Source organism: Ovis aries, chromosome 9 (assembly GCF_016772045.2).
Source record: "Ovis aries strain OAR_USU_Benz2616 breed Rambouillet chromosome 9, ARS-UI_Ramb_v3.0, whole genome shotgun sequence".
NCBI classification, from domain to species: domain Eukaryota; kingdom Metazoa; phylum Chordata; class Mammalia; order Artiodactyla; family Bovidae; genus Ovis; species Ovis aries.
The window spans coordinates 75,093,402-75,117,572 of record NC_056062.1 but is presented as its reverse complement, the minus strand read 5'-3'; the positions used below and the strand labels follow the sequence as shown (position 1 = coordinate 75,117,572).

General features: G+C 37.3%; 1 protein-coding gene across 6 annotated transcripts in view; it reads right to left on the bottom strand.

Moving 5' to 3' along the window:
• Positions 1–320: 320 nt before the first annotated feature.
• Positions 321–24,171, bottom strand: part of RRM2B (ribonucleotide reductase regulatory TP53 inducible subunit M2B) — a 36,040-nt gene continuing 12,189 nt past the window's right edge. Inside the window, exons 3-10 of one of the 6 annotated variants that reach the window (XM_060393867.1) lie at positions 22,056–22,172; positions 21,180–21,313; positions 20,511–20,605; positions 16,849–16,982; positions 13,289–13,393; positions 11,417–11,530; positions 6,378–6,559; positions 321–810 (exon numbers count right to left, since the gene is read on the bottom strand). In XM_060393867.1, the coding sequence (XP_060249850.1) occupies positions 6,407–6,559; positions 11,417–11,530; positions 13,289–13,393; positions 16,849–16,982; positions 20,511–20,605; positions 21,180–21,313; positions 22,056–22,172 (852 nt within the window). In that variant the 3' untranslated portion in view covers positions 321–810; positions 6,378–6,406. The other 5 variants (XM_012184037.3, XM_027973161.3, XM_012184039.4 and 2 more) reach the window with 5 other exon arrangements.

Sequence of the window (24,171 nt, the reverse complement as noted above, 5' to 3'; positions counted from 1 at the left end):
GGCAAGAGTACTGGAGTGGGGTGCCATTGCCTCTTCCTATAAATGCTAAGGTATGTACAAAGAATATTTTATTAAGAATTAAGTGTTCAAAATACAGTGAAGCACACATTTTTCCTCTTAGAACCTGGACACCGTTGTTACTGGTGAGGCACTGTCGAGAGCATACTCACACACACTGGAGATGCTTTTTTCCTGATGTGTGAACATACCAACCTGGAGAAATGAACAGAGAGCAGCTATGGTTGTGAGAGGTGGCATATGGGACAGAAAGCCCAGATGCACAAGTCACCTAAAAAGGTCATGTAAAGCAAGGACAGTTGTTTTTTCTTTTTTTCTTTTTTATTGCCGACTGATCATACAGGCCACAGACACCACATTCTTTTGAAACAACCGTGCTCTTCTGAGACTCACAACTCAGCTCAGCTCCTTGCTCCTCCTTGTCACCTTGTCCTCCAGACAGTACTTTCCTTTCACTGAAGCCTCGAACACCTGGCTCTTGGGGATCACCCAAGGTGCAAATTCCAGACTGTCAGCTCCTGGATTGAAACACACATAAACACCCAGGTTCTTTCCTGTCACTTGGTTTTGTTTCCAGAACCATTTTCTGCTTTAACTATGGTCCTTTTGGTTGCAAATCAAGAAGCCTGGGCTTCCCAGGTGGCACTAGTGAGGAAGAATCTGCCTGTAATGCAGGAGACACAGGAGACACGGGTTCGATTCCTGGGTCCGGAAGATCCCGTGGAGGAGGAAATGGTAACGCACTCCAGTGTTCTTGCCTGGAGAATCCCATGGACCGTGGAGCCTGGGGGGCTACAGTCCAAAGGGTCACAAAAAGTAGCACAAAAGACTGAGAGACTAAGCACACACAAGAAACTTACCTTGAACTATCTCAGGCAAAATATAGGCATTTATTACCTGCACAATAAAAAGTTGCGAAGAATTGGGATAGGGTTGGACTTTGGCATTAGAGGTAGGACCTTTTTTCTAGCTTTGTTATTAGAATAAAAGTGAACTTTTCCCTTTAGTTTCAGTTGGAAAACACCTTAGGTAAGGACCTGGCCCCGCGCGGATCACATTCATAATGCTGCGCCCAGACAGATGCAGTGTGCTTTGTGCAAACGAAGGAGCTTTGGCAGCGCTGTGAGAATCACGTGGTGGGAACAGAAGCAAGACCTCCCAGGATTAAGTGGCTGTTATTCCCGGAAGGGAGAGCAGAAGAGATATTCTCCTCAATCCCTCTCAGCTTGTAATCAAGCAGAAATCATGCATAGAAATTTGTATCCTGGATTCTACTGCAAACTTCTTAGGTTCTAGATTGTCAATTTTTTCTGCCGAGAATCTCTCTTAAGTGCCCATAGCTCCAAAAGAAAAAATACATGAGAGTGGTACCTCTTTGGGGAGCAAGGGTAGGAACAGAGTGTGGAAACTGTGAAAAAGCAGTTGTGGAGAATGGAGAACAAGTTTACCAGGAAATTGTACTATGATTGTCAGACAGTGCTGACGTAGGTGCTAAAACTGTATGTTTGGGTCCCACCAAAATTCATATTGAAACCTAGTCCCCAAACAAAAAAAAATTTTTTTTTAATGAAACCTGATTGCCAGTATGGTGGTATTTGGGGGTGAGGTCTTTGGGAACTGAGTGGATCATAAAGGCAGAGCCCTTATGAATGAGATTGCTGTTTAGTTGCTAAGTCATGTCTGACTCTTTTGTGACCCCATGGACTGTAACACACCAGGCTCCTCTGTCCATGAGATTTCCCAGGCAAGAATACTGGAGTGGGTTGCCATTTCCTTCTCCAGGGGACCTTCCCGACCCAGGGATTGAACTCACGTCTCCTGCATTAGCAGGCAGATTCTTTAATGAACCGCAAGAGGGAAGCCCATGAATGAGATTAGCGCCCTTGTAAAAGAGCCTTCAGAGAGCCCCCCTTCATGTGAGAGCACAGCCGGTAGGCAGCTTTCTATAAACCAAGAAACAAGGTTCACCAGACATTGCATTTGTTAGCATCTTGATCAGAGAAGGCAATGGCACCCCACTCCAGTACTCTTGCGTGGAAAATCCCATGGACGGAGGAGCCTGGTAGGCTGCAGTCCATGGGGTCGCTGAGAGTTGGACATAACTCAGTGACTTCATTTTCACTTTTCACTTTCATGCATTGGAGAAGGAAATGGCAACCCACTCCAGTGTTCTTGCCTGGAGAATCCCAGGGACGGCGGAGCCTGGTGGGCTGACGTCTATGGGGTCGCACAGAGTCGGACATGACTGATGCAACTTAGCAGCAGCAGCAGCAGCAGCAGCATCTTGATCTCTGACTTCCTAACCTTGAGAACTGTGAAAAATAAATGTCTTGCTTAAGCCACCCACTCTACAGCAGTTTTTGTATAGTGGCCCAGATGGACTAAGACGGTAGGTAATCACAAATGTAAAGGAGATCCAATTTGTCTTATATGACTTTTTCTCTAGCAGTATTGGCTGCGGGGGTACAAACAGGGAAAAACTCGATTGTTGTTTCATAACAGAATGGAGAATTGCTTCGAATTGTCTACGTAGGGTAGAAAACACAGATAAAGAACAGAGTTCAGGGTATTGATAAGAATGTTACTACTAGTAATATGATATATTGTAGAATCTCAGCTGGATTCAAAGAGACAGGAAGAAAGGCTCATGGATTAAGAGAAAGTAGATGAGAGACAGCTGAAGGGGGTGCCACTTGGGTCAAAGAGTGGTAGGAGGAATGAAGTAATACCAACATGTATTTATCTGCATACACAAATAGAAAATACATACAGTCCTTCACTAGGATAGCCCCTGCATTTATAAAGAAACATTCTTACTCAAAAGGCCATACACCAAATGACAGAGACATGATGCAGTTTGTTTCCACGTACTAAGGCAAAAAAACGAACTAAACAACTCACTTCTTTGGAAAAAATCAAATTGTATATTTGCAGGATTGTCTTGTTTCACCATAATGTAAAATACATTAAAAATGTTTGCATATACCACATTCAATAAAGCTTTCTATGTACATAGTAGATACTTGCTTTGCTAAATGACCAGACATTTGGAAAAATCAAAACACAGTTGTAAAACAGAGTCAAATATATAAGTTAAGATTCTTGTAAACTTAGAAAAAGACTGAATTGTTATATTTTTACCTGTGTAAAAAAAAATTCTTCAGTCTTTCATTTTCACCTGTATTTTCTTTAATACAATTAAGCCCCAAATTTGAAGGCTTGAATTCTTTCATCCTAATGCCTTGGGACTATCAGATTTTCCTTTGAACCTGTAGTTGTCTAAAACAGGAGCAGACCATTTAAAGGAAGGGAAAAATAAAGATATCCAGATTTCCGATCTGTGCCACTCATGTAGATTATGAAGAGTTCCTGAGTTGGCTACCCATTCACTCATCTTAGTTCAGAAACATAACAGCTGGTTACAGGATTAAACTGGCATTCCTGCAGCCCATCAGCTTTCTTAATCACAGAAAATTATTGACATGTGGCCCTTAGCTTAATCTGAATAACTGTAATTTAGGAATTCTATGACATGATGTTAACATATTTAAATGTAAAATGCAAAATTCTAAATATTAAAGAATTTATTTTTTAACTATACAAGATGGTATGTTTTCCATGAACAAATGAAAATCAAAATGGCAAAAGAAGCTGAAACATCTGAATGTTTCAAAATGAGTGAAAGGAAACATTTCATATATAAAAACATGACTGAGGTAAGCTTAAATTGTAAGAATAGTTGTTTATTTTATTTTCATATGTAACTGAAACAGCAAAACAGCCCTGTCTGAAAGCACTGGAGCAAACAGTCTTCCTGAGTCCTTTCAAGTCATGATTCTACATGCTACAGCGAAACATTTTTAATAAATGCAATTTGTCATTGAATGACTAATTTTTACATTCTTAAATAATAAACTTAATTTTAACTACTATAGCAATGATTTAAATACATGTGCTGTTAAAACAAAAAAATTATAAACATGTTCTGAATTATTTTCTTTGCTTGTGAGATAATATTAAAAAGAGATTCTACAAGTTCTTGACTCCCTAAGAACTAAGAACCAAAATACTGAACATAATAAATAAATATGAAACCTGGAAGCTCGGAAAAGGGGATAGAGTACTGAATATAATAAACCAGTGTATTAAAAACTCCAGTATTTCAGTATTAAAACTTCATCTCACTACAGTTAGGTAGATGCTACGATAAATAAGCTTCATATTAAGGCACCTGTCATTACCTATGAGAAAGAGGTGGATTCAAAACAAAGGGAATATGCAATATAAAACTTTTTTCATTTATTCTTATGTCACTACCGATATATTATCAACTTTAAATGTAAGTTTTTGTATTAGCAGTAGATGAATATCTTTGAACATATTACCTGAATATAGTTATAATGTTTATGATACAATAATTAATGTATGTGATATCTTAATTGAACTATATGATACTTTAATGGGAAAATAGGCAAAATCTAGTCAAGATGGATAGCAAGGACTAAATATTAGAAACATGGTAACTTCTAAGAAAAAAACAATGTATTGTAGTGACAGTGACTACGAGCAGATCTTGGCCAAGCCACTGAACCTGACTGAGCCTCACCCCCTCTATCTATAAAATTTCAATCCTGCCTGCTCTATCAAACTCATAAGGCTGTTTTGAGATCAAATGAGGTGATATAAAAACACTCAGCAAACTCTGAATCTTTGAATAAGTATATGGTATTATGATAGGCCAAAATAGCTCATTTCTGATATTCTCTCTAACAGATAAAGTCATGGCCTGTTCCTTTTGTATCCACTTGAAAACTCCCCGTTGTAATGCATTAGGTAGTTGTGGACTGAATGGAGCAAAAAGTTATGCAAAGAGAAAATCTCTAATCCTTATTAGCCAGAATTGTACACAACAGTTTGCTGTGGGTGGGGAAACCCATTGCTTGCTTAGGCTCAGGCTACCTCTTGACACTTCTCTCCCATACAGGGAGCAGACTTCTCAGAGACCTTGTGGGCTGGCCTTGCCTCAGTCTCCCTCACCATCTGCTATCCTGTGACGTGCATAGTTCCAGAAAAGAATTGAATCTCAATAACAGCATAAGAGAGTTTTAGGAGTATAAGAAATATAGCTGCAGTCAATTATAGGGACACTTCTCAGCTTGGCACAAAGTGGAAATGGCTCAATAATCCCCACCAGGCCCTCCCTTGCTTGGACCACAAGCCCTTCTTCCATGTAGAAAATAGTTCTGGGGCAGCTTTTTCCAAACTGTGTTCTGAGGAACATTAGGTGAGATGTTAGGTGAGATGTTAACAGGTGGAAAACAGGTCTTTGTTAAGTATGTCTGGAATATGCAGTGTGGTATACGTTGATGTACTGCAGAATTTCTCAGTGTTTGATGTACCAACTTCACATTCCAAAGAGGAATGGAGCATACAACATTTCCCAAACTCATTTGACCACAGAATCTTTTTTGTTCTCCCCACAAAAGACCTAGACAGGCTGACAGCTCTTATAATACTCTTTGGGAAATACCATTCTAGCTAATTCACCCTGGTTTTAAACATTTCAGGGCTACATCTGGCTAAAATGATCCTTTTAATTTCTAACAGAGCAGAATCATTTTGCTTACAAGGTCAACTATCATGAAAACTTCAAGGATTCCACTCTTAAGTATTCTGCCCAAAGCAGCTAAGAACCAAATTTCCTTAACTATAACGCTGAGAAAGTCAAAGAAGTTATTCTCATGTTAATGACAAGTACAATCTTTTTGAGGAAATATTTACATTCTTCTAAAACATTAAAAACACAAAGATCTAATTCTAGATCTTAGGACCTAGAATCACAGTTACTTTGAGGAGATGGAGAATTTTATCACATCACTGCAATTAACACTATTAATAATAATAATAAGAGGAGAGGGAGAAGGGGAAGAGAGAGAGGAGGAGGCCACAACAGCAGTATTGGCTGAGAACCCATGTCGTGGGATTGAGATCCTCATACACGCTATGAATTTAGGACCTGCTATCACATTCACTTTAGGGTTTACAGTCATCTGAGGTTTAGACAGATTAACTGACTTTCCAAGGGTCACACAAAGTAGGACAGAATCTCAAATTCTATCTGACCCCTCACCCCATGCTCTTAACAACTACAGAATGCCATCTTATATTTTAGGGATGAAACAAAATCATTTGGAGGTCACACTCTGACTGATAAACAGTAAATTAAAGGATATTTCTATAAAATCAACTTGATTGATATTTGGTTTCAGATTTCCTTTTGAGCAAACTCCTAAGCCCTAAAGGAGATATTTTGGGTTGGTGTTTCATTTTTAAGAAGAGAAAAATAGGCTGCTATTTACCAATGATTAGTTTCGACATGGGGAGGGTTTTAAAAATCTGCGTCTAAGGTGAAGACATTATCTGTAGTTTCTGCCATAACTGCAAAACGCTGATACTCTGAAACTCGTTTCTCAAAGAAATTTGTTTTCCCCTCTAAGGAAATGTTTTCCATAAAATCAAAGGGATTTTCTGCTTGAAAAACCTGAAAAGAAAAGAAATATTGTTAGACATTCTGAAGAAGCAAATTGCATCACATAAGAAGAGCAACAGATAACTTGGGTCTCCCAACACCATGTATCATCACCTGGAGATCACATATTCCCTAGGGTCCTATGACTAAGATCGCCTACTAGCCTCTTAAAGGAACTATACTAGCAACTCTGGTGTTCTCAGAAATTGAAAGGAAAAAAAAAGATTATTTCACGAAATAGAAGATTTAATACCAAACTAAAATGTTTTCACAGCTGGAGAACTCTAAAACACCAAAGATATTATAGGCATTTTCCACAGGTATTATTACTATGTGAAGAGCCAACTCATTAGAAAAGACCCTGAAGCTGGAAAAGATTGAGGGTGGGAGGAGAAGGGGGCGACAGAGAATGAGGTGGTTGAATGGCATGACTGAATCAATGGACATGAGTTTAAGCAAACTTCAAGAGATAATGAGGGACAAGGAAACCTGGCATGCGGCAGTCCATGGGGTCCAAAGAGTTGGACGACTTAGCAACCGAGCCACCACCACTAGGCTGTCACATCTACGTGATACTACAGAATATTACGTTATTAACAATGTTCTGTGGACCTAAATGTTTCTCAGTTCACAGGAGACGTGTAATCTTCAGATTGCTGTTAAGGAACCATGATCAGGGAAGACAGACTAAATGCTGTCTATTGTAACCCCAAACAGAAAATGGAACACAAGATGACAAGAAGCTTTTTCACTGCTTCTGAATTCAAGAAGCAGGCTTGGAGATACAGCCTGATGGAAACTGAGACATATTGATGATTCGTGAGGAACAATAAAAGAGAATTCTTTAAATTTGGAATATTCAGACAGTAATTATGAATACCAGAGAAAAGAACATATTCAAATAACCCAATTAGAATGGACAAAGGATCTGAATGGATAAATGCTTCTCTAAAGAATACCTACCGAAGGTCAATAAGTATATGAAAAGATGCTCAAAATCATTATCCGTTAGGGAAATACAAATCAAGGCCACAATAAGATACCATTTCACACCACTGCACACTAGGATGGCTGCTGACACTTCCCTGAAGGCTCATATGGTAAAGAAATCTGCCTGCAATGCAGGAGACCTGGGTTCAATCCCTGGAGAATCCCCTGGGAAAATCCCCTGGAGAAGGAAATGGCACTTCAGTATTCTTGCCTAGGAAATCTCATGGACAGAGGAGCCTGGCAGGCTATGATCCATGGGTCGCAAAGAGCCGGACATGACTTAGCGACTAAACACACAGGATGGCTGTAGGTGTGTAGTAAAAAAGACAACTTATTGTGGTTACCACTTCCTGATGTATGGAAGTCACACCATTATGCTGTGTACCTTGAACTTAAATAACACTATATGTCAATTATATCTCAACAAAACCGGAAGGAAAAAAAAGACAGTAAGTGTTAGTGAGGATGTGGAGGAACTGGAACCCTCATATACTGCTGGTGTTAATATAAAATAATGCAGTCTGGTAGTTCTTCTAACGATTAAAGATAGAGTCACTATATGACTCAACAGTTTGTTTTCTAGTTATGTATCCAAGATAAGTGAAAACATATTTTCCCACAAAAGCTTACACAAGAATGTTAATAGCAGCATTATTCATAATAGCCAAAAAATGCCACCCAAATGCCACCATCAACCAATAAGTGGATAAACAAAATTAGGTATAATTATACAATGCAATATTATTTGGCCATAACAAGGAAAAAAAGTACTGATACATGCTAACGTGAATGGAACTTTAAAACATTATATTGACTTTGTATATACCATGTACCAGTATACAGTATGCACTATATATTGTATGATTCCATTTATATGAAGTGGGAATTACAGAACAGGCAGATCTGAAGAGACAAAAACTAGATTAGTAATGCCTAGGCTATGGTGGGGGCTTCCCTGGTGGCTCAAGGGTAAAGAGTCTGCCTGCAAGGCAGGAGTCTGGGGTTCGATCCCCGGGTTGGGAAGATCCCCTGAAGGAGGGCATAGCAACCCACTCTAGCACTCTTGCCTAAAGAATCCCGTGGACAGAGTAGCCACACAGGCTGCAGTCCATAGGGTCACACAGAATCACACACAACTGAAGCAACTAAGCAGCAACAGCAGGGCTACGGGGGGATGGAACAAAGGTAAGTGACTGATTGCTAACTGGGAATAGAATTTTTTTGTGGAGGGATAAAAATGTTCTCAAATAGATTGTTGTGACAGTTGTACAACTCTGCAAATATACCAAAAACCATTGAATTGTACATTATTAATAGGCATATTGCATGTTCTGTCATTTATATCTTAATAAAGCTATGTGTATTTTTTTCCCAAAAAAAGCAGACCTGCTGGGTGTGGTTGATGTAGTGGAACTCTGTGAAACTGTGTCAGAAACAGTGTTAAAAGGCAGTAAAAATGTGAGCTTTCACTCATGGCAGGATACAGTGGAAAGTGCATTGGACAGTGGTCATAGGGTCACTAGATTTTAAAACTGAGCATCTTCCAAATCACCCACCGCATGAGCAAAACAGCTAAGGCCAGCCTCAATCAAGTAGCTTGGTTTTGACACACAGAAGTACTTGAATATTTATTGACTAACCCAAAACTAAGTTGAAAACAGCATTAATGTGGCTTCTGTTTGGAATTCTGTATAAGCGACAACCATTTGCTAATTTAAATAACCTCTAATTTTACCAAAGTGTGTTGGTCCCTCAGTCGTGTGCAGCTCTTTGCGACCCCATGGACTGTAGCCCGCCAGGCTCCTCTGTCCATGGAATTCTCAGGCCAGAATACTGGAGTGGGTTGCCCTTCCCTTCGCCAGGGGATCTTCCCAACCCAGGGACTGAACCCAGGTCTCCCACATTACAGGCATATTCTTTACTGTCTGAGCCACCAGGAAAGCCCAAAAATTATCATTATAAAAATAATTTCTTTTCTAGCTCCTTGAGTTCAAAGTTTTTTAGCTCATGCACTTAAAATTGTCTCGCTTTCTTAATATATGCCTTGAAGGATACAAATTTTCCTCTGGGGATCCGTTTGGTTGCATCTACAAATTGTGATATATAGTAATCTTATTGTCATTTAGTTTATATTTTCATTTTTAATCTCATTTTAAAGGACACAGTTTTGACTTCTAAGTAGATGGAACTTTCTGGTAATCCTTTATTATTCATTTCTAATTTTATTGCATTAAAATCTAAGAGTCAGTATAATTTCTGCTTTTTGGAATTTACTGAGATAGTTTGAAGGCCTGTGGAGACTGAGGTTTTGTACTGTGTCCAGATTTTCTTAGGAGGCATGTTTTGTATACCTACAATTAGCAAACTTTCCAAGGAAAACTAGACCCACAGGTCTGTAATTTTCCAATAAGTAGAAGGAGGATGTGTGGGTGTAAACATATGGTGGTGGGTTAAAAGATAGTGAGTTCATTTTAAGGCTTTAAGGAAGCAAATTAATTTTATTATGATAAACATGTAACTTAGAAAGAGAAACAATTTCTTTTAACACACAATTTATAAATTTCAGAGGTCATATCTTTATCTCATTAATGATCAGCAAAAGAGAGGATCTTGCACCTAAAAAAATATAAACGGTGATATTTTACAATATATAGTTACCAAAAACCTTTGTCCCATCTGATTCTCATCACAATATCTTTGTAGTTACCAGAAAATAAGCGCATTATCAAGAGAGTTAATGATTACCCACAAGCATCATGGATTTTATAAGGCTCAATAAGTTAAACTTCTATTCCCATGAGAAATCAGAACCTAACATTTCTAATTAACAGTATAATATTGATACACAGGAAACCGTGATGAGTGTCACACTTATGGTGAATACCACGTGGCCACCGGGTGCTCATTTCCTGCATGTGTGACACTATTCTAAGCGCTCTAGGTGTGCCGGCTCATCAGCAGGCGTTTGCGGCACGTGTGCGCTCAGTCGTGTCCGACTCTCTGTGACCCCGTGGACGGCAGCCCACCTGGCTCCTCTGTCCATGGGATTCTCCAGGCAAGAACACTGGAGCGAGTTGCCATTTCCTTCTCCAATAATCTGTGGTAAGGATCACTGCTATTATCTTCATTTTACAGATAGGAAACTGAGACAGTGGTTAAGCGATTTGCCTAAGGTCACATTGCTAGCAAGTGGTGGAATCGGGATTCAAACCCAGGTAGTGTGGCTGCAGTCTCCACCTCATGTGAAAGACACCCATGAAATTCAGGTACATTATCTCTGATAAACAAAATGACAGAAATAACTTAAAGACAACTGACTTCAAAGGGTCAAATTACGACAGCTAATGTCCTCCTAATAATGATTTCCTACTTAAAAGTATTAAGCCTCAAATTACAACAGAGACACATGGGGATTTACCTCAGGGTAAACACATATTGGCATGTTAAATCCAATTACTTAAAGATGGTCCTAGTAAATAGATACCTACAACTATTATAAAATAATTTATTGAGCTTATTAGTTCTATGATTTATCAGCCTCCTACTTCTGTTAATGAATTTCATTTTAAGTTTCATTTAAGGATTTTGCAAAATCAACTGGTTCGGGTAAAACAAGCCTTTCATGGACAATTTACAAAATAGACTAGTTTGGGGAAGAATGGATACATGTATATGTACGGCTGAGTCCCTTTGCTGTTCACCTGAAACTATCACAGTATTGTTAATTGGCTATACTCCAATACAAAGTAAAAAGTTTAATGTTAAAAAAAAAATAGACTAGTGTGTTACAAACGCTTTCAGTGAAATATAGTATGTATTTTAGAGTCCTTACCTGACTATAACATTTTAGCTAGTAGTAATATGTTTGAAACACCTTACCTTTGAGAATCCAAGTTCTGTAAGCAGTCTGTCAGCTACAAACTCAATATACTGTTTCATCAGAACGCAATTCATTCCAATGAGGCCAACTGGCAAGGCTTCTGTTAAGAACTCCTGAGACATAAATAAAAACAGAATAAAGTACAAAGAAAGAGCAATAAATAATATATATTTTCCAAAGAAAAAGAGGGTTTTAGCTTTCTCAGTCTTCTAAATCACTGATCTTGTTTGAGGAAAGCACACTAGCATTAATTCTTGCAACATGGCCAACAATGCCCATTTGCTTAAAAGGTTTGGGGTGCTGCTATTCACACTATTTCACATTCTCAAGTAGCCAAAGTAAACTGAAACTAACTACTACATTACTGGTATTTTTAAAGTAGAACTTGTAGGACCCAAATTTATATGCTTTCTCAATAGAAAGAAAGGAGATATTTTGTTGTGAAATATCTAGAAAAAGATTCACCTAAGATGATTGCTGTGGTGAACATGACTTAAAAGGGAGCTGGGAAAGAAAAAACAATTAACAGAGAAAATGAGAAAGTATTAGAAATGGATCTGAGCATTGGGAGACAAACTGAACTCCATTGTATTGAATGACAGCGAAGTGAAAGTCGCTCAGTTGTGTCCAACTCTTTGCAACCCCCACAGACTATAGCCTGCCAGGCTCTTCTGTCCATGGAATCCTCCAGGCAAGAACACTGCAGTGGATTGCTATTCCCTTCTCCCAGGGATCTTCCCAACCCAGGAACTGAATCCAGGTCTCCCGCATTGTAGGCAGATTCTTAATGACAGTGGTGAAGTGTTAATAGAGGAAAAATAAACATATTAACCATTTGGATTTAGTTCTAAAAGTGATACAAGATACCAAAATCTGGGATTTCCCTGGTGGTCCAGTGGTTAAGAATCTGCCTTGCAATTCAGGGGTTGCAAGTCTGATCCCTGGTCGGGGAAGTAAGATCCCATATGCCTTAGAGCTACTGAGCTCTCGTGCACATGCTGCACCTAAGACCCAATGCAGCCAAACCAATAAATAAAAAACAGATAAATTTTTAAAAAATACCAAAATCCATTTAATGACTTTTCTCTCTTCAAATATGAAAACTTTTTTTAAGTGTAAAAACTTACTTATTTTTCAACTAGCTCTTTCAAATGATAAAAATACATTCTAAGTGAAGCATCTGTGTCTTTCTATTTAGAGATCTTTACATGCCCATAAATCACATTTTACTATTCACTAATTCATTTATTTCTTCATTCTATGAACATAGGATGCATGCTTAAAGCTAGATATCTTGCTAGTTTTTTAAGAATACAACCAACAAGGACCTACTGTATAGGAAAGGAAACTCTGTTCAGTGTTACGTGCAGCCTGGATGAGAGGGGAGTAATAGGGGAGAATGGATACATGTACATGTATAGCTGAGTCACTTTGCTGTATACCCGGAGCTACCACAACATTGTTAAGCAGCTATGCTCCAATTTAAAATAAAAAGTTAAAAAAAAAAAAAAAAGGAATTCAAAACAAGAAACCATCACTGCCCTCTAGTAGCTAAAAATCTAGAAATCTAAAGCTAAGATAATTAGAATAGTTGGGTATGGCATGAAATTTGATATATAACTGAAATTTTAAAATAGTCCTGAAACAAATTTTAGTATACATAAAATCTTAATATATAATAAAGACTGGCTTATAAGCCAAATTTTAACTTGACATAATAATTGCAATACATCATCTATTGGTACTGCCAGGTTGACCATAGAATATTTCTGATATCTATTTTGACCTACAAAATGGCAATTTCATGAGTCAATCTAAAGCAGTCAAACATCAAAGAGAGATGTGCTACTTATATAAGCATCCCTGCTTACCTGCTCAATTTCAACGGCATTAACAATGATCTCTCTAACCCTTTCTTCTGAAGGCTTATTTACCAAGTATTGAAACATCAGGCAAGCAAAGTCACAGTGAAGCCCCTAAAACAGAAGAAAAATACCACTGTCAAAGAACGTTTTATCAGTTATTTTCACACAGTGATATATCAGGCTTTATATAAGCTAGGAATGCAACACTGAACTTCTGGAAGATGGAAGAAGGATTAACAGGGCCAGGATCTTCTTTTCCCCAAATCTCATTAAAATGCCAATCATAATAACCTATAATGAAAAATTTTCAAGGCCAGCGAATCTCAGTTAATTAACATGAAAGAAGAATTAACGAACAACAACAAAACCAACAAATCTGCAACCAAAAGCATTTTGGAAAGGAAACCAAAGTAAGAAAAACCAAGAATTAAATTAATTTATTTTTAACTTTTTAAAAATTAAGACAGATTGAAAAACTCAGATTTCAAAAACACAACAGTTATATTAAACAAGAATGGTTCAAGATAAAAATAAATTCAGTGCGAGGAAAATGGAAACTGAAGAATTAAGGATACCATCTGAAGCTGTGTAAAGCAGAAATGACACTGCAGAAAACTCAAAGACAGAAGTAAACAAATTTGTGAAATACCTTGAGAATAGAATTGTTGTGCAAATACATGAAATGTTATAGAATCTTAAATAATTGGAAACAGTGCAAGGAGACTCAGCCTACAATAACTGGAATTTCAAAACACAGAACAGATGGTATAAAGCTGAAAACAACTGAAAAATTTTTCAAAAAGTCAAAACAAAAAAGAGAAGGTGGTCAGAGACAGAGAAGGATGATGGAGTTCTAAACAAAATTAACAATTAGATACTGACAACAAGGCAGAGTCAATTAACATTTCTAAACTACACAGAAAAAGAAATAATTTTGTAAGCCAACAAGGGAGGAGAGGAAGGAAGGAATATGCACTTTAGAGGATTAAACAACACAGCTGTTTACCCTTTTCTAAAAGACTCAACAAAAAACCAAAGACAATTGAAAGATGAGGCTCAAATCAAAGGCTGTATTCCAAGGATTATTTTCCTAGTTAAACTGTCATTCCCAGAAGAAATCATTAAAAAACAAAACAAAACAAAACAAAAAACAAGAAAAAGCCTCTTTAAATAACTAATTTTAGAAAATTTACTAGTAAAACATACCTCTCCCACTCGACTCAAGAGGATATTTCAAATGACCAAAGGCAGAATTTCAGATATACTGCAGATAGGTGATAATGTAAATATCGATTAGAACCAATAGCTAGCTACCAATTACAGAGATGAGTATGAAAAAGGAAGGCACTTGTAATTGTTAAATCAATAAGAGAATAAAATTAATTTTGAGGTTTAAAGCGACTCCAATCAAAATCCCAGTGGGACTGTTTTTAAGTTAAAACATTAATCTACAAGACTAAATGAGCAGAATCTTTCAGGAATACTTTAAAAGTTTTGAGATTTAGCCTACTAATTTTTAAAACACAAAAGACTATAATAATGAAAATAGTTTGTTACAGCATGACATTTGTCACACAGGTTAAAGGAAAAGCCTTGAAACAGGTTTTAGTATACTTGAATCCTTAATATATAATAAAGAAGATATCAGAAGTCAATGGAGAAGGAAGGATTACTTAAGGAGAATTGGAAGAACTTCCCAATTGTGGTAGAAAAGACATATTCATATATTGTTAGGTGGTGCTACAAATTGTTATTGTATTTCTGGAAAGAAATCGACAAGTAAGTATGATGGCCTTTAAAGTGTTATTGTTCAGTCACCTAGTCATGTCTGACTCTTTGCAATCCCACAGACTGCAGCAGGCCAGGCCTTCCTGTCCCTCACCATCTCCTGGAGTTTGCCCAAGTTCACGTCCATTGCATTGGTGATACCATCCAGCCATCTCAGCCTCTGTCGCCCTCTTCTCCTTCTAATTTCAATCTTTCCCAGCATCAGGGTCTTTTCCATTGAGTTAGCTCTTTGCATCAGTTGGCCCAAGTATTGGAGCTTCAGCTTCAGCATCAGTCCTTTCAAAGAGTATTCAGGATTGATTTCCTTTAGGATGGACTGGCTTGATCTTGCTGTTCAAGGAACTCTCAAGAGTCTTCTCCAGCACCACAGTCGAAAGCATAAATTCTTCGGCACTCAGCCAAGGGATTGGGGGCAGGAGGAGAAGGGGACAACAGAGGATGAGATGGCTGGATGGTATCACCGACTCGATGCACATGAGTCTGGGTGAACTCCGGGAGTTGGTGATGGACAGGGAGGCCTGGCGTGCTGCAATTCATGGGGTCGCAAGGAGTCGGACACGACTGAGTGACTGAACTGAACTGAAACGTAGAAATGCAGAAAATAGTCTAGAAGGAAATATCAATACGATATGAAAGGCGTTTTGAGACTGAATGATTTTATTATTTTAATTCTCTGTAATAATCATACATGACATTAATGAAAATAACTAGAAATTTAAAGACATGAAACAACAAAATGTAATTACACAAAGCATTTTGCGGCACTTGAAAAGTACTTTCATATATACTATTTCATTGCATTTTAACAAAACCCTGTTAAGATGTATAGTTGAAGAAACTGAGGCTCAGAGAAATTAAATAACTTGACAAGGTCAATATGGAAATAAGCTAAGAAGCCAGGATAAGTCAATCAATGTGAGCAGAATGGCTGTAACCGTCTAAACCCTGAGAAAAGAAGATCAATGAAAAGGTTTCTGCACTTGAGCTTAGAGAGACAAGTACAATATACGTTATGGAACCTAAAATAGGGACAAGTTCAGGTTTCAAAGGTATATGCAAAAGAAAGAGTGGTCAGTTTTCCTTAATTGGGTCAGGAAAGTTTTAAGTGGCAACTTGTGAGAAGGTAATCAAGAGCTGGAAAAAAGGAGGTGTAGTAAAGATGGAAAGAGTGTTGCAGACAGGGAGATAAGATTTAGTTACTGACTCAATGTGGCTAAAAAAATAAAGAAGCAATCTAAAATGACTCCCAGATTTCAAATTTGGATGATTGGATAGAAGATAGCTTTGCTCAATGACATAGAGAAAACAGGAAGAACATAATTTGGGAGAAAATGATGAGTTTGATTTCCTGAAATACTAGGCTTGAGATATCTGTGGAGCCTTCCAGGAGAAAATATCTAAACATGCACGTGAATATATGGGTTTTGAGCTCAGGAAAGAATAACTGGGCTAAAGATAAAGTTGTAGTTTTTACAAGCACCTAAGTGGCAGATGATTCCATGCGAATAAATAAGATCAACCAGGAGGCCATGTAGAGGGAAGGAAAGAGGCTAAGGTGGGAACTCAGGAGTACTTTGATGCATAAAGATGCACAGAGGTTGAGAAGAAACACTAAGAGAGCTAGGAGGAAAACACAGACTTAAAACCCAAGGAAGAAATGACTTCTTATTTCAATTACCAGGATATCTGTGTCACCATAAGCATTTTCAAGGGAAAGAAAACTAAATGAACACCAGCTAGGAATACAAATAGGACTAGAAGAAGACTTTACTCCTTACTTCATCTCTGCTGATGAGCTCATTGGAAAAAGTGAGTCCAGGCATGAGTCCTCTTTTCTTTAGCCAGAATATAGCAGCAAAAGATCCCGAGAAGAAAATTCCTTCTACAGCAGCAAAGGCCACCACCCTTTCCCCTAGGGGAGAAAAAAGTAGCTTCACTTTCTGAAATATTAATATATACTGCAGACATGTTCAAGCTTACCTATGGAAAATATATGTTTTTACATATATATATTTTTAACAACCATATCATAACTATTTTGCCAAAAATAAAATCAACAAGACAGCCAAGTCTTCGATGGAAGAAATTTGGTACTTCAACCTACTAGAGCAGAAAAGCACCTCTACTTCAGGTGCTTTGTTCAACACTGGACTCCTACAGGTCTTGAAATCTGGAAAGTCTTCCACACTCAAAAAAAAAAAAAAAAGTGATTTATCTGTGCCACACATGCCTATGGGTATGGGTGCAGGTAGATGTTTTTGAATGCAGTATGTATATACGTGTATGTTTGCATACTATGCTCGGTTGACCCCTTTGAAAACAAAAATAGCTCTTCAGACTAGTGAGCTGCTTGTTTTAGCATGGAGCTTTATCATTTATTTACATAGATTACTGTATTTTCATCTTACTGTTAATAAGAATGGATAGTTAAAATGGAGACATTTTTAATCAACATAAATGTGATATCACGTGAACATTTATTTGTAAGGGAACAAGACTATAATTTTATACATGTGTGACTAAGAGGAACATTGTCATTTTAACTATGCTATGCATTCACATGAATGCTGCTGCTGCTGCTAAGCCACTTTAGTCGTGTCTGATTCTGTGAGACCCCATAGATGGCAGCCCACCAGGCTTCCCTGTCCCTGGGATTCTCCAAGCAAGAACACTGGAGTGGGTGGCCATTGCCTTCTCCAATGCATGAAAGTGAAAACTCAAAGCGAAGCTGCTCAGTCATGTCCAATTCCTAGAGATCCCATGGTCTCCAGCCTACCAGGCTCCTCTATCCATGGGATTTTCCAGGCAAGAGTACTGGAGTGGGTTACCACTGCCTTCTCCACACATGAATGCTACAGAATGAAAATCAAAACAGAAATAATTACAGAAGGCTATTCTTTTTGGAGAGGATTATAGGATGATAAGTAGTGAAGTGAAGTGAAGTCGCTCAGTCGTGTCCGACGCAAAGAGTCAGACACGACTGAGAGACTTCACTTCACTTCACCCCTTATCATCCTATAATCCTCTCCAAAAAGAATAGCCTTCTTTTCTTTTCTTTTTTTTTACGAATTTTCAAGAATAGATGTGAACCACAAAGAGACTTTCAAAATGCTTCTTATAAAAGCTATGATGAATTGCAAAGGCATCATGATTTGTCTTAGAGATACGGAAGCATGTATTTTTAATATACAGCTAACCTCTATGATGCAATGCATTAAGATTGTAGAACTTATACTTTTTTGTTGTTTGAACGTAATTTCATTACATATATTAAAGTTTAATCTGTATATTTAATGTTTTAAAGTTCTTTAAAGATATTTTTAAAGTAAGCGGTATATGACACTTTTTAAAAAACTAAGCAGATTGCCATAGGATGACTGCTGCCCTCCTGTATTTTCTCTCTTTCTAGGTTACTTCTCTGGTAGTGTCATGAAAACATGCTTCCTGCGAGGCACACCATAATTTTCCATCATTTCCTAGACACACTGATCTCTTCACTGCATATTGAACACTTATGTTTCCCTTTGTTTTTCTCTAAAGCCAGTTTCTCACCATGTGCCTCTCAATCAATTTTGAAATAATTCAGTTCAGTTCAGTTGCTCAGTTGTGTCCGACTCTTTGCAACCCCATGGATTGCAGCACGCCAGGCCTCCCTGTCCATCACCAACTCCCAGAGCTTACTCAAACTCATGTCCATCGAGTCGGTGATGCCACTCAGCCATCTCATCCTCTGTTGTCCACTTCTCCTACCCCTAATCCCTCCCAGCATCAGAGTCTTTTCCAATAAGTCAGCTCTTCACGTGAGATAATTAGCTGGGTATAAAATGCAGATCACTCTCTGGTGAGAACCAGGAATCTGCAGAATTTTTCCAAAATTCTCCAGATGATTTTTATGCACATTGAGAACCACTGCTTTTCTCATTATCAAAATGAACTCAAGGCAATGCCACATATGTGTTTCTTCCCTGATATACTAGTTACTTGTCCACATCTTACACTGAATCACTGGTTCTCAATGTGTTAGCCAGGAATCCCTGGAGATCCACAGACCAGGAGGTCTATGAGGTGAAAACAATTTTCACAGTGATACTAAGGCATTACTTATCATTATTACCATCATTCTCTCATTAATATAGAGTGATGTTTTTCCAGAGGCTACATGATATATCACAACAATCTGAAAAACCTGGTAAAATACTCCTCCCTTTTGTAACTACATATCTGAATAAGGCTAGATTTTCTTCATATACTTCAACCAAAACAACAGTCTGCAACAAATTGAATGCAGAAGCAGATATAATCCAGCCATCCTCCTATAAAGCAGACATTAAAAAGATTTGCAAAAATAAAAAACTAGGTTATTCTCACTGATTTTTTTTAAATACAGTGTTTCTTTGCATAAATATACATTATTTATTTTAAAATATAATGGATTGTTACTGTTAATTTAATATCTATTAATTAGTAAATATTTTGAAAGTTTCTTGGTTTTAATTTCTAATATGTAAATGTCTGCAGGCTACTATGTTCCTCCGTCCATGGGATTTTCCAGGCAAGAGTACTGGAGTGAGGTACCATTGCCTTCTCTGCCATAGATACAACCATATAAATAAAATCACTTTGGAGCCCTCAATAATTTTTAAGAGTGCAAAGGAGTACAAACTGAAAATTTTGAGATCTCCTTCTGCACATAATGAATAAAACCAGAAAGTAAAGACAATCAATTGTGAAATAGATAAGAATAAGAAAGGTACTTAGGGCTACTTATATTAAATACCTGAATATTTTAGTTAAATGTAATAAATGTTTATTGAGCAACTACTGTATATGAGACAATGTTAATTCTTTCCTTAAAAAAATGTTATTGGATCTCAATTCATCCCACAAGGTGTCTGCATTTAACTTATTTGAAAAATAAGCCTGTTACTGCAAACTGTTCTTGCCTTAATTGAGTGCACTAATCTATATATTTGTTTCTGAAAAATATTAGGACTCTGACTTGCTTTATTTTAGGGAAAAAAATGAACATTACTCAAAGCATATAGTCTTGCTCTAATATTCTTGTCCGAGTCTATGTGACTGATTCTTTGATTCTTCTTTTTTTTAATTAATTTATTTTAATTGGAGAATAATTACTTTACAATATTGTGATGGTTTTTGCCATACATCCACATGAATTGGCCACAGGTATACATGTGTCCTTCCCACCTCTCTCTCCACCCTATCTGTCTGGGTTGTCCCAGATATTCATCTTTACCTGAAATTATGCACTGACCTTTTAATCTTTCAACTTTTAATTTAATAAACAGAATATATAACAGATTTAGATTATTTTTTCACCAGCTTCCAATTAATTCTTAGGAATAGTGATATTACACCATGTAAAATAGTATTGTATAACCTAAGCAAATTTGATCAAATATAAATTAAAGTTACATACCAAAAGTAGATTTTCTATCTGCGATCCATCGCAAGGCCCAATCTGCTTTTTTCTTAACATATGGCATTGTTTCAATTGCATTAAATAAAAATTCTCTGTAAAAACAGAAGAATTAATGGCAAAGTTATTCACTTGGGTTTTTTGTTTGTTTTCATTTTTGGCTGCACCACAAGACTTGTAGGATCTTAGTTCCCCAACCAGGGATCAAAACCTGAGCCCTGAAATGGCAATGAAAGTTCCAAGTCTTAACCACTGGACCACCAGGAAATTCCCAATTCACTTGTTTTTAATCATACTATATTTGATTCTGTGCAATTTATGGTATGCATAGTATCCGGAGTTTCTCTGTATTTTGGCAAGTCCATAAACTATAGAAGTCAAAATAAAACTCAAATTAGTGGTTTGAATCTGGTCTGACACAAAACTGACTAAATTAGAATATTTAATTTCTAAACAAAATGTGCTGATGAACAGTTTTTTAAGTTATAATTTCCAAAGATTTATTGGTCCTATGCAAGTTTTTTTTAACCCAACACATTACTGAGTAATAGAAAATAGTGTATTCCTAAACTTCCATATTTGAATAATCTTTCCCTATATTTAGTTTCCTAACATCAACATAACCAAGTGATAGATAGAGCTTTGTAAATAAAATCTCAGCAGTAATACCTTTTCTTGGGATCTCTGATGTAAGTGTCTATTAGCAAACTGTACATCTCTGAGTGAACATTCTCGATGAGAATTTGAAAGCCATAGAAACAGCGAGCCTCTGGAACCTGTACTTCCTGACTAAAGCGCTCCACCTAAAAAAACAAGGGAAATAAATATATCCGATTCTACGGGCTCTCATTAAACACTGTATATCAGAACCTGAACATTAGAATTATCACCTAAGAATCACCTGTGATGCCACAAACAGGTCAGAAAGACCTTATGAATTATTCTAAGTGGTACTGTTTAATCCATTAACCCACCACAATTAGTTGCATACTGTATTCTTAAGCAATTAAATAAATTGACCTGTAAGTTGGAAATACTACCTATAAAGCCAAATAAATTTTAGAACATCTACCAAAAACAATTATTTTGCTTTGTAGAATTGACCTTAAGTAGATCTACTGAAGCCCCTACCAGTTGATAACGAAAGTTTGCATCTTCCCATTCTTTTTAGTAAGAAAGCATGCCTTATAACCAATCATAATACAGTGGGAGCCAGACCCAGTGTTCTATTAAAGAGCTCTGGAAAGGTTATTAAGGTGCAGATTCTTTATTGGGATTACTATCTAAGACTAAACACAAACTCATGCTTATGCCTTGTAAGCAGTCGTTATTGGTACAATATGCTTGGTTTCATGATATTTGTGGGGGGTGGGGTCAAATACAAATGAAAACTTGCCTTTGACACTTAATCAGAAAAAAATTTTTCAAGAGTTAAGCTTCATTTGATAAATTTCTTAGACATTTTTCAGGTTCAGTCTGATTATCTTACTGCCATTACTGTCATTTAACTGCTGAATGAGAACAAAAGTAGAAACCAAATCTCACCAAATTTTCATTCACAATTCCATCACTGGCTGCAAAAAAGGCTAAGATGTGAGAGATAAAATACTTCTCTTCCGATTTGAGCTTGTTCCAGTGAGGAAGATCCTTTGATAAATCAACCTGAAATAAAAAGATTTTCAAAAAGTTTAACTTAAATTCTTCTCAAAGTATAGAAAACTGACTTCTGTCCCAGTGTTAAGTGGGACATCTTTGCAGCAAAATGTGAAAAATGAAAAAAGTTATTACTCTTGCTATCAACTATTTGTGCCCACTCAAAATCCATACTGAAACTTAATCCTCAATGTGATGATATCTGGAGGTGGAGCCTTTTGGAAGTGATTTGTTGTTGCTGTGTAGTCACTAAGTCATGTCCAATTCTTTGTGACTCCATGGACTGTAGCCCACCAAGCTCCTCTGTTCATGGTATTTTCCAGGCAAGAATATTGGAGTGGGTTGCCATTTTTTTCTCCAGGGGATCTTCCTGACCCAGGGATCGAACCCACATCTCCTGCATTGGCAAACAGATTCTTTACTGCTAAACCACCAGGAAACCCTGGGAAGTGATTAGATCACCCTCATGAATGGGATTAGTGCCCTGATATAAGAGACCTCAGAGAACTCCTTTGCCCCTTCTGCCATGTGTGGACATAGTAAGAAGACATGAACCAGGCAACAAGCCCTCATCAGATATCAAAACTGTAGGCACCTTGATCTTAGAATCTCCAGCCTCCAGAACTGTAAGAAATAAATTTCTTCTGTTTGCAAGCCATCTACTTTATGATATTATTATATCACATCAGCTCAAACTAACACAGTTACAAAGGAACACAACAAAATCAAAACATTATGAAGAATTCTATCTTTTAGCTAATTGAGAAGCTGACGAGGATGTCCTTTCAAAACATTAACCTACTCTATTCTAACCACATGAAAGAAATGGCAACTATGTGATGGGATGCAGGTGTTAACTAACACTATGGTGGTAATCATTTTGCAATACATAAGTGTATTAAAGCAATATGTTGTATACTTTATAACTATACAATGTTATATGTCAATTATAGCAATAAAGTTGGGAGAAAAACTGCAATCTAGAAGAAATGAAGGAAGGGGCAAAATGGAAAGAGAGGCTAGAAACTGGTCAAGAAGGAACTGAGGTGAATATACTAATGATTTTCAGCAACCAGGGCTTTAACATTCTATACAATATTTACCAACGTGTTAGACAGATAACTAGACACCTGTGAAGCAGTTGTACTTGCTACTTTACTGCTAGTTAACCTACTTTTATTTTTATTTTTATTTTTAGTTAACCTACTTTTATACCCAGAAGTAATGTCAGACAGGTAATAATCTGGGTTTTAAAACAATTTATAGGTACAGCTTTCTCTGGGAATAGAAATATTTTGGAAAATGTTTATTGGAACTAGTCCTTGGAATTAACAGTAAAGTACTCTAGAGTTTGGTAGAATCTACAATTTTAAAATTGTCTCTAAATGTACCTTGTAGATTTTGTCTCTGGAAGATCTCTTACAAATGTTTCATAATAATCTCACAAACATTTGAAATGTGTTTTGTCAACAGAGGTCCATCTAGTCAAGGCTATGGTTTTTCCGGTGGTCATGTATGGATGTGAGAGTTGAACTATAAAGAAAGCTGAGCGCAGAAGAATTGATGCTTTTGAACTGTGGTGCTGGAGAAGACTCTTGAGAGTCCCTTGGACTGCAAGGAGATCCAACCAGTCCATCCTAAAGGAGATCAGTCCTGGGTGTTCATTGGAAGGACTGATGTTGAAGCTGAAACTCCAATACTTTGGCTACCTGATGCGAAGAGCTCACTCATTGGAAAAGACTCTGATGCTGGGAGGGATCAGGGGCAGGAGGAGAAGGGGATGACAGAGGATGAGATGGTCGGATGGCATCACCGATTCAATGGACATGAGTTTGGGTGGACTCCGGGAGTTGGTGATGGACAGGGAGGCCTGGTGTGCTGTGGTTCATGGGGTTGCAAAGAGTCTGACACGACTGAGCAACTGAATTGAACTGAATTGTCTTTTGCTCTTTATTTATTTATTCTAAAAAGCCCTAATCTCTTTGACTATTCCAAAAAAGACTAGTTT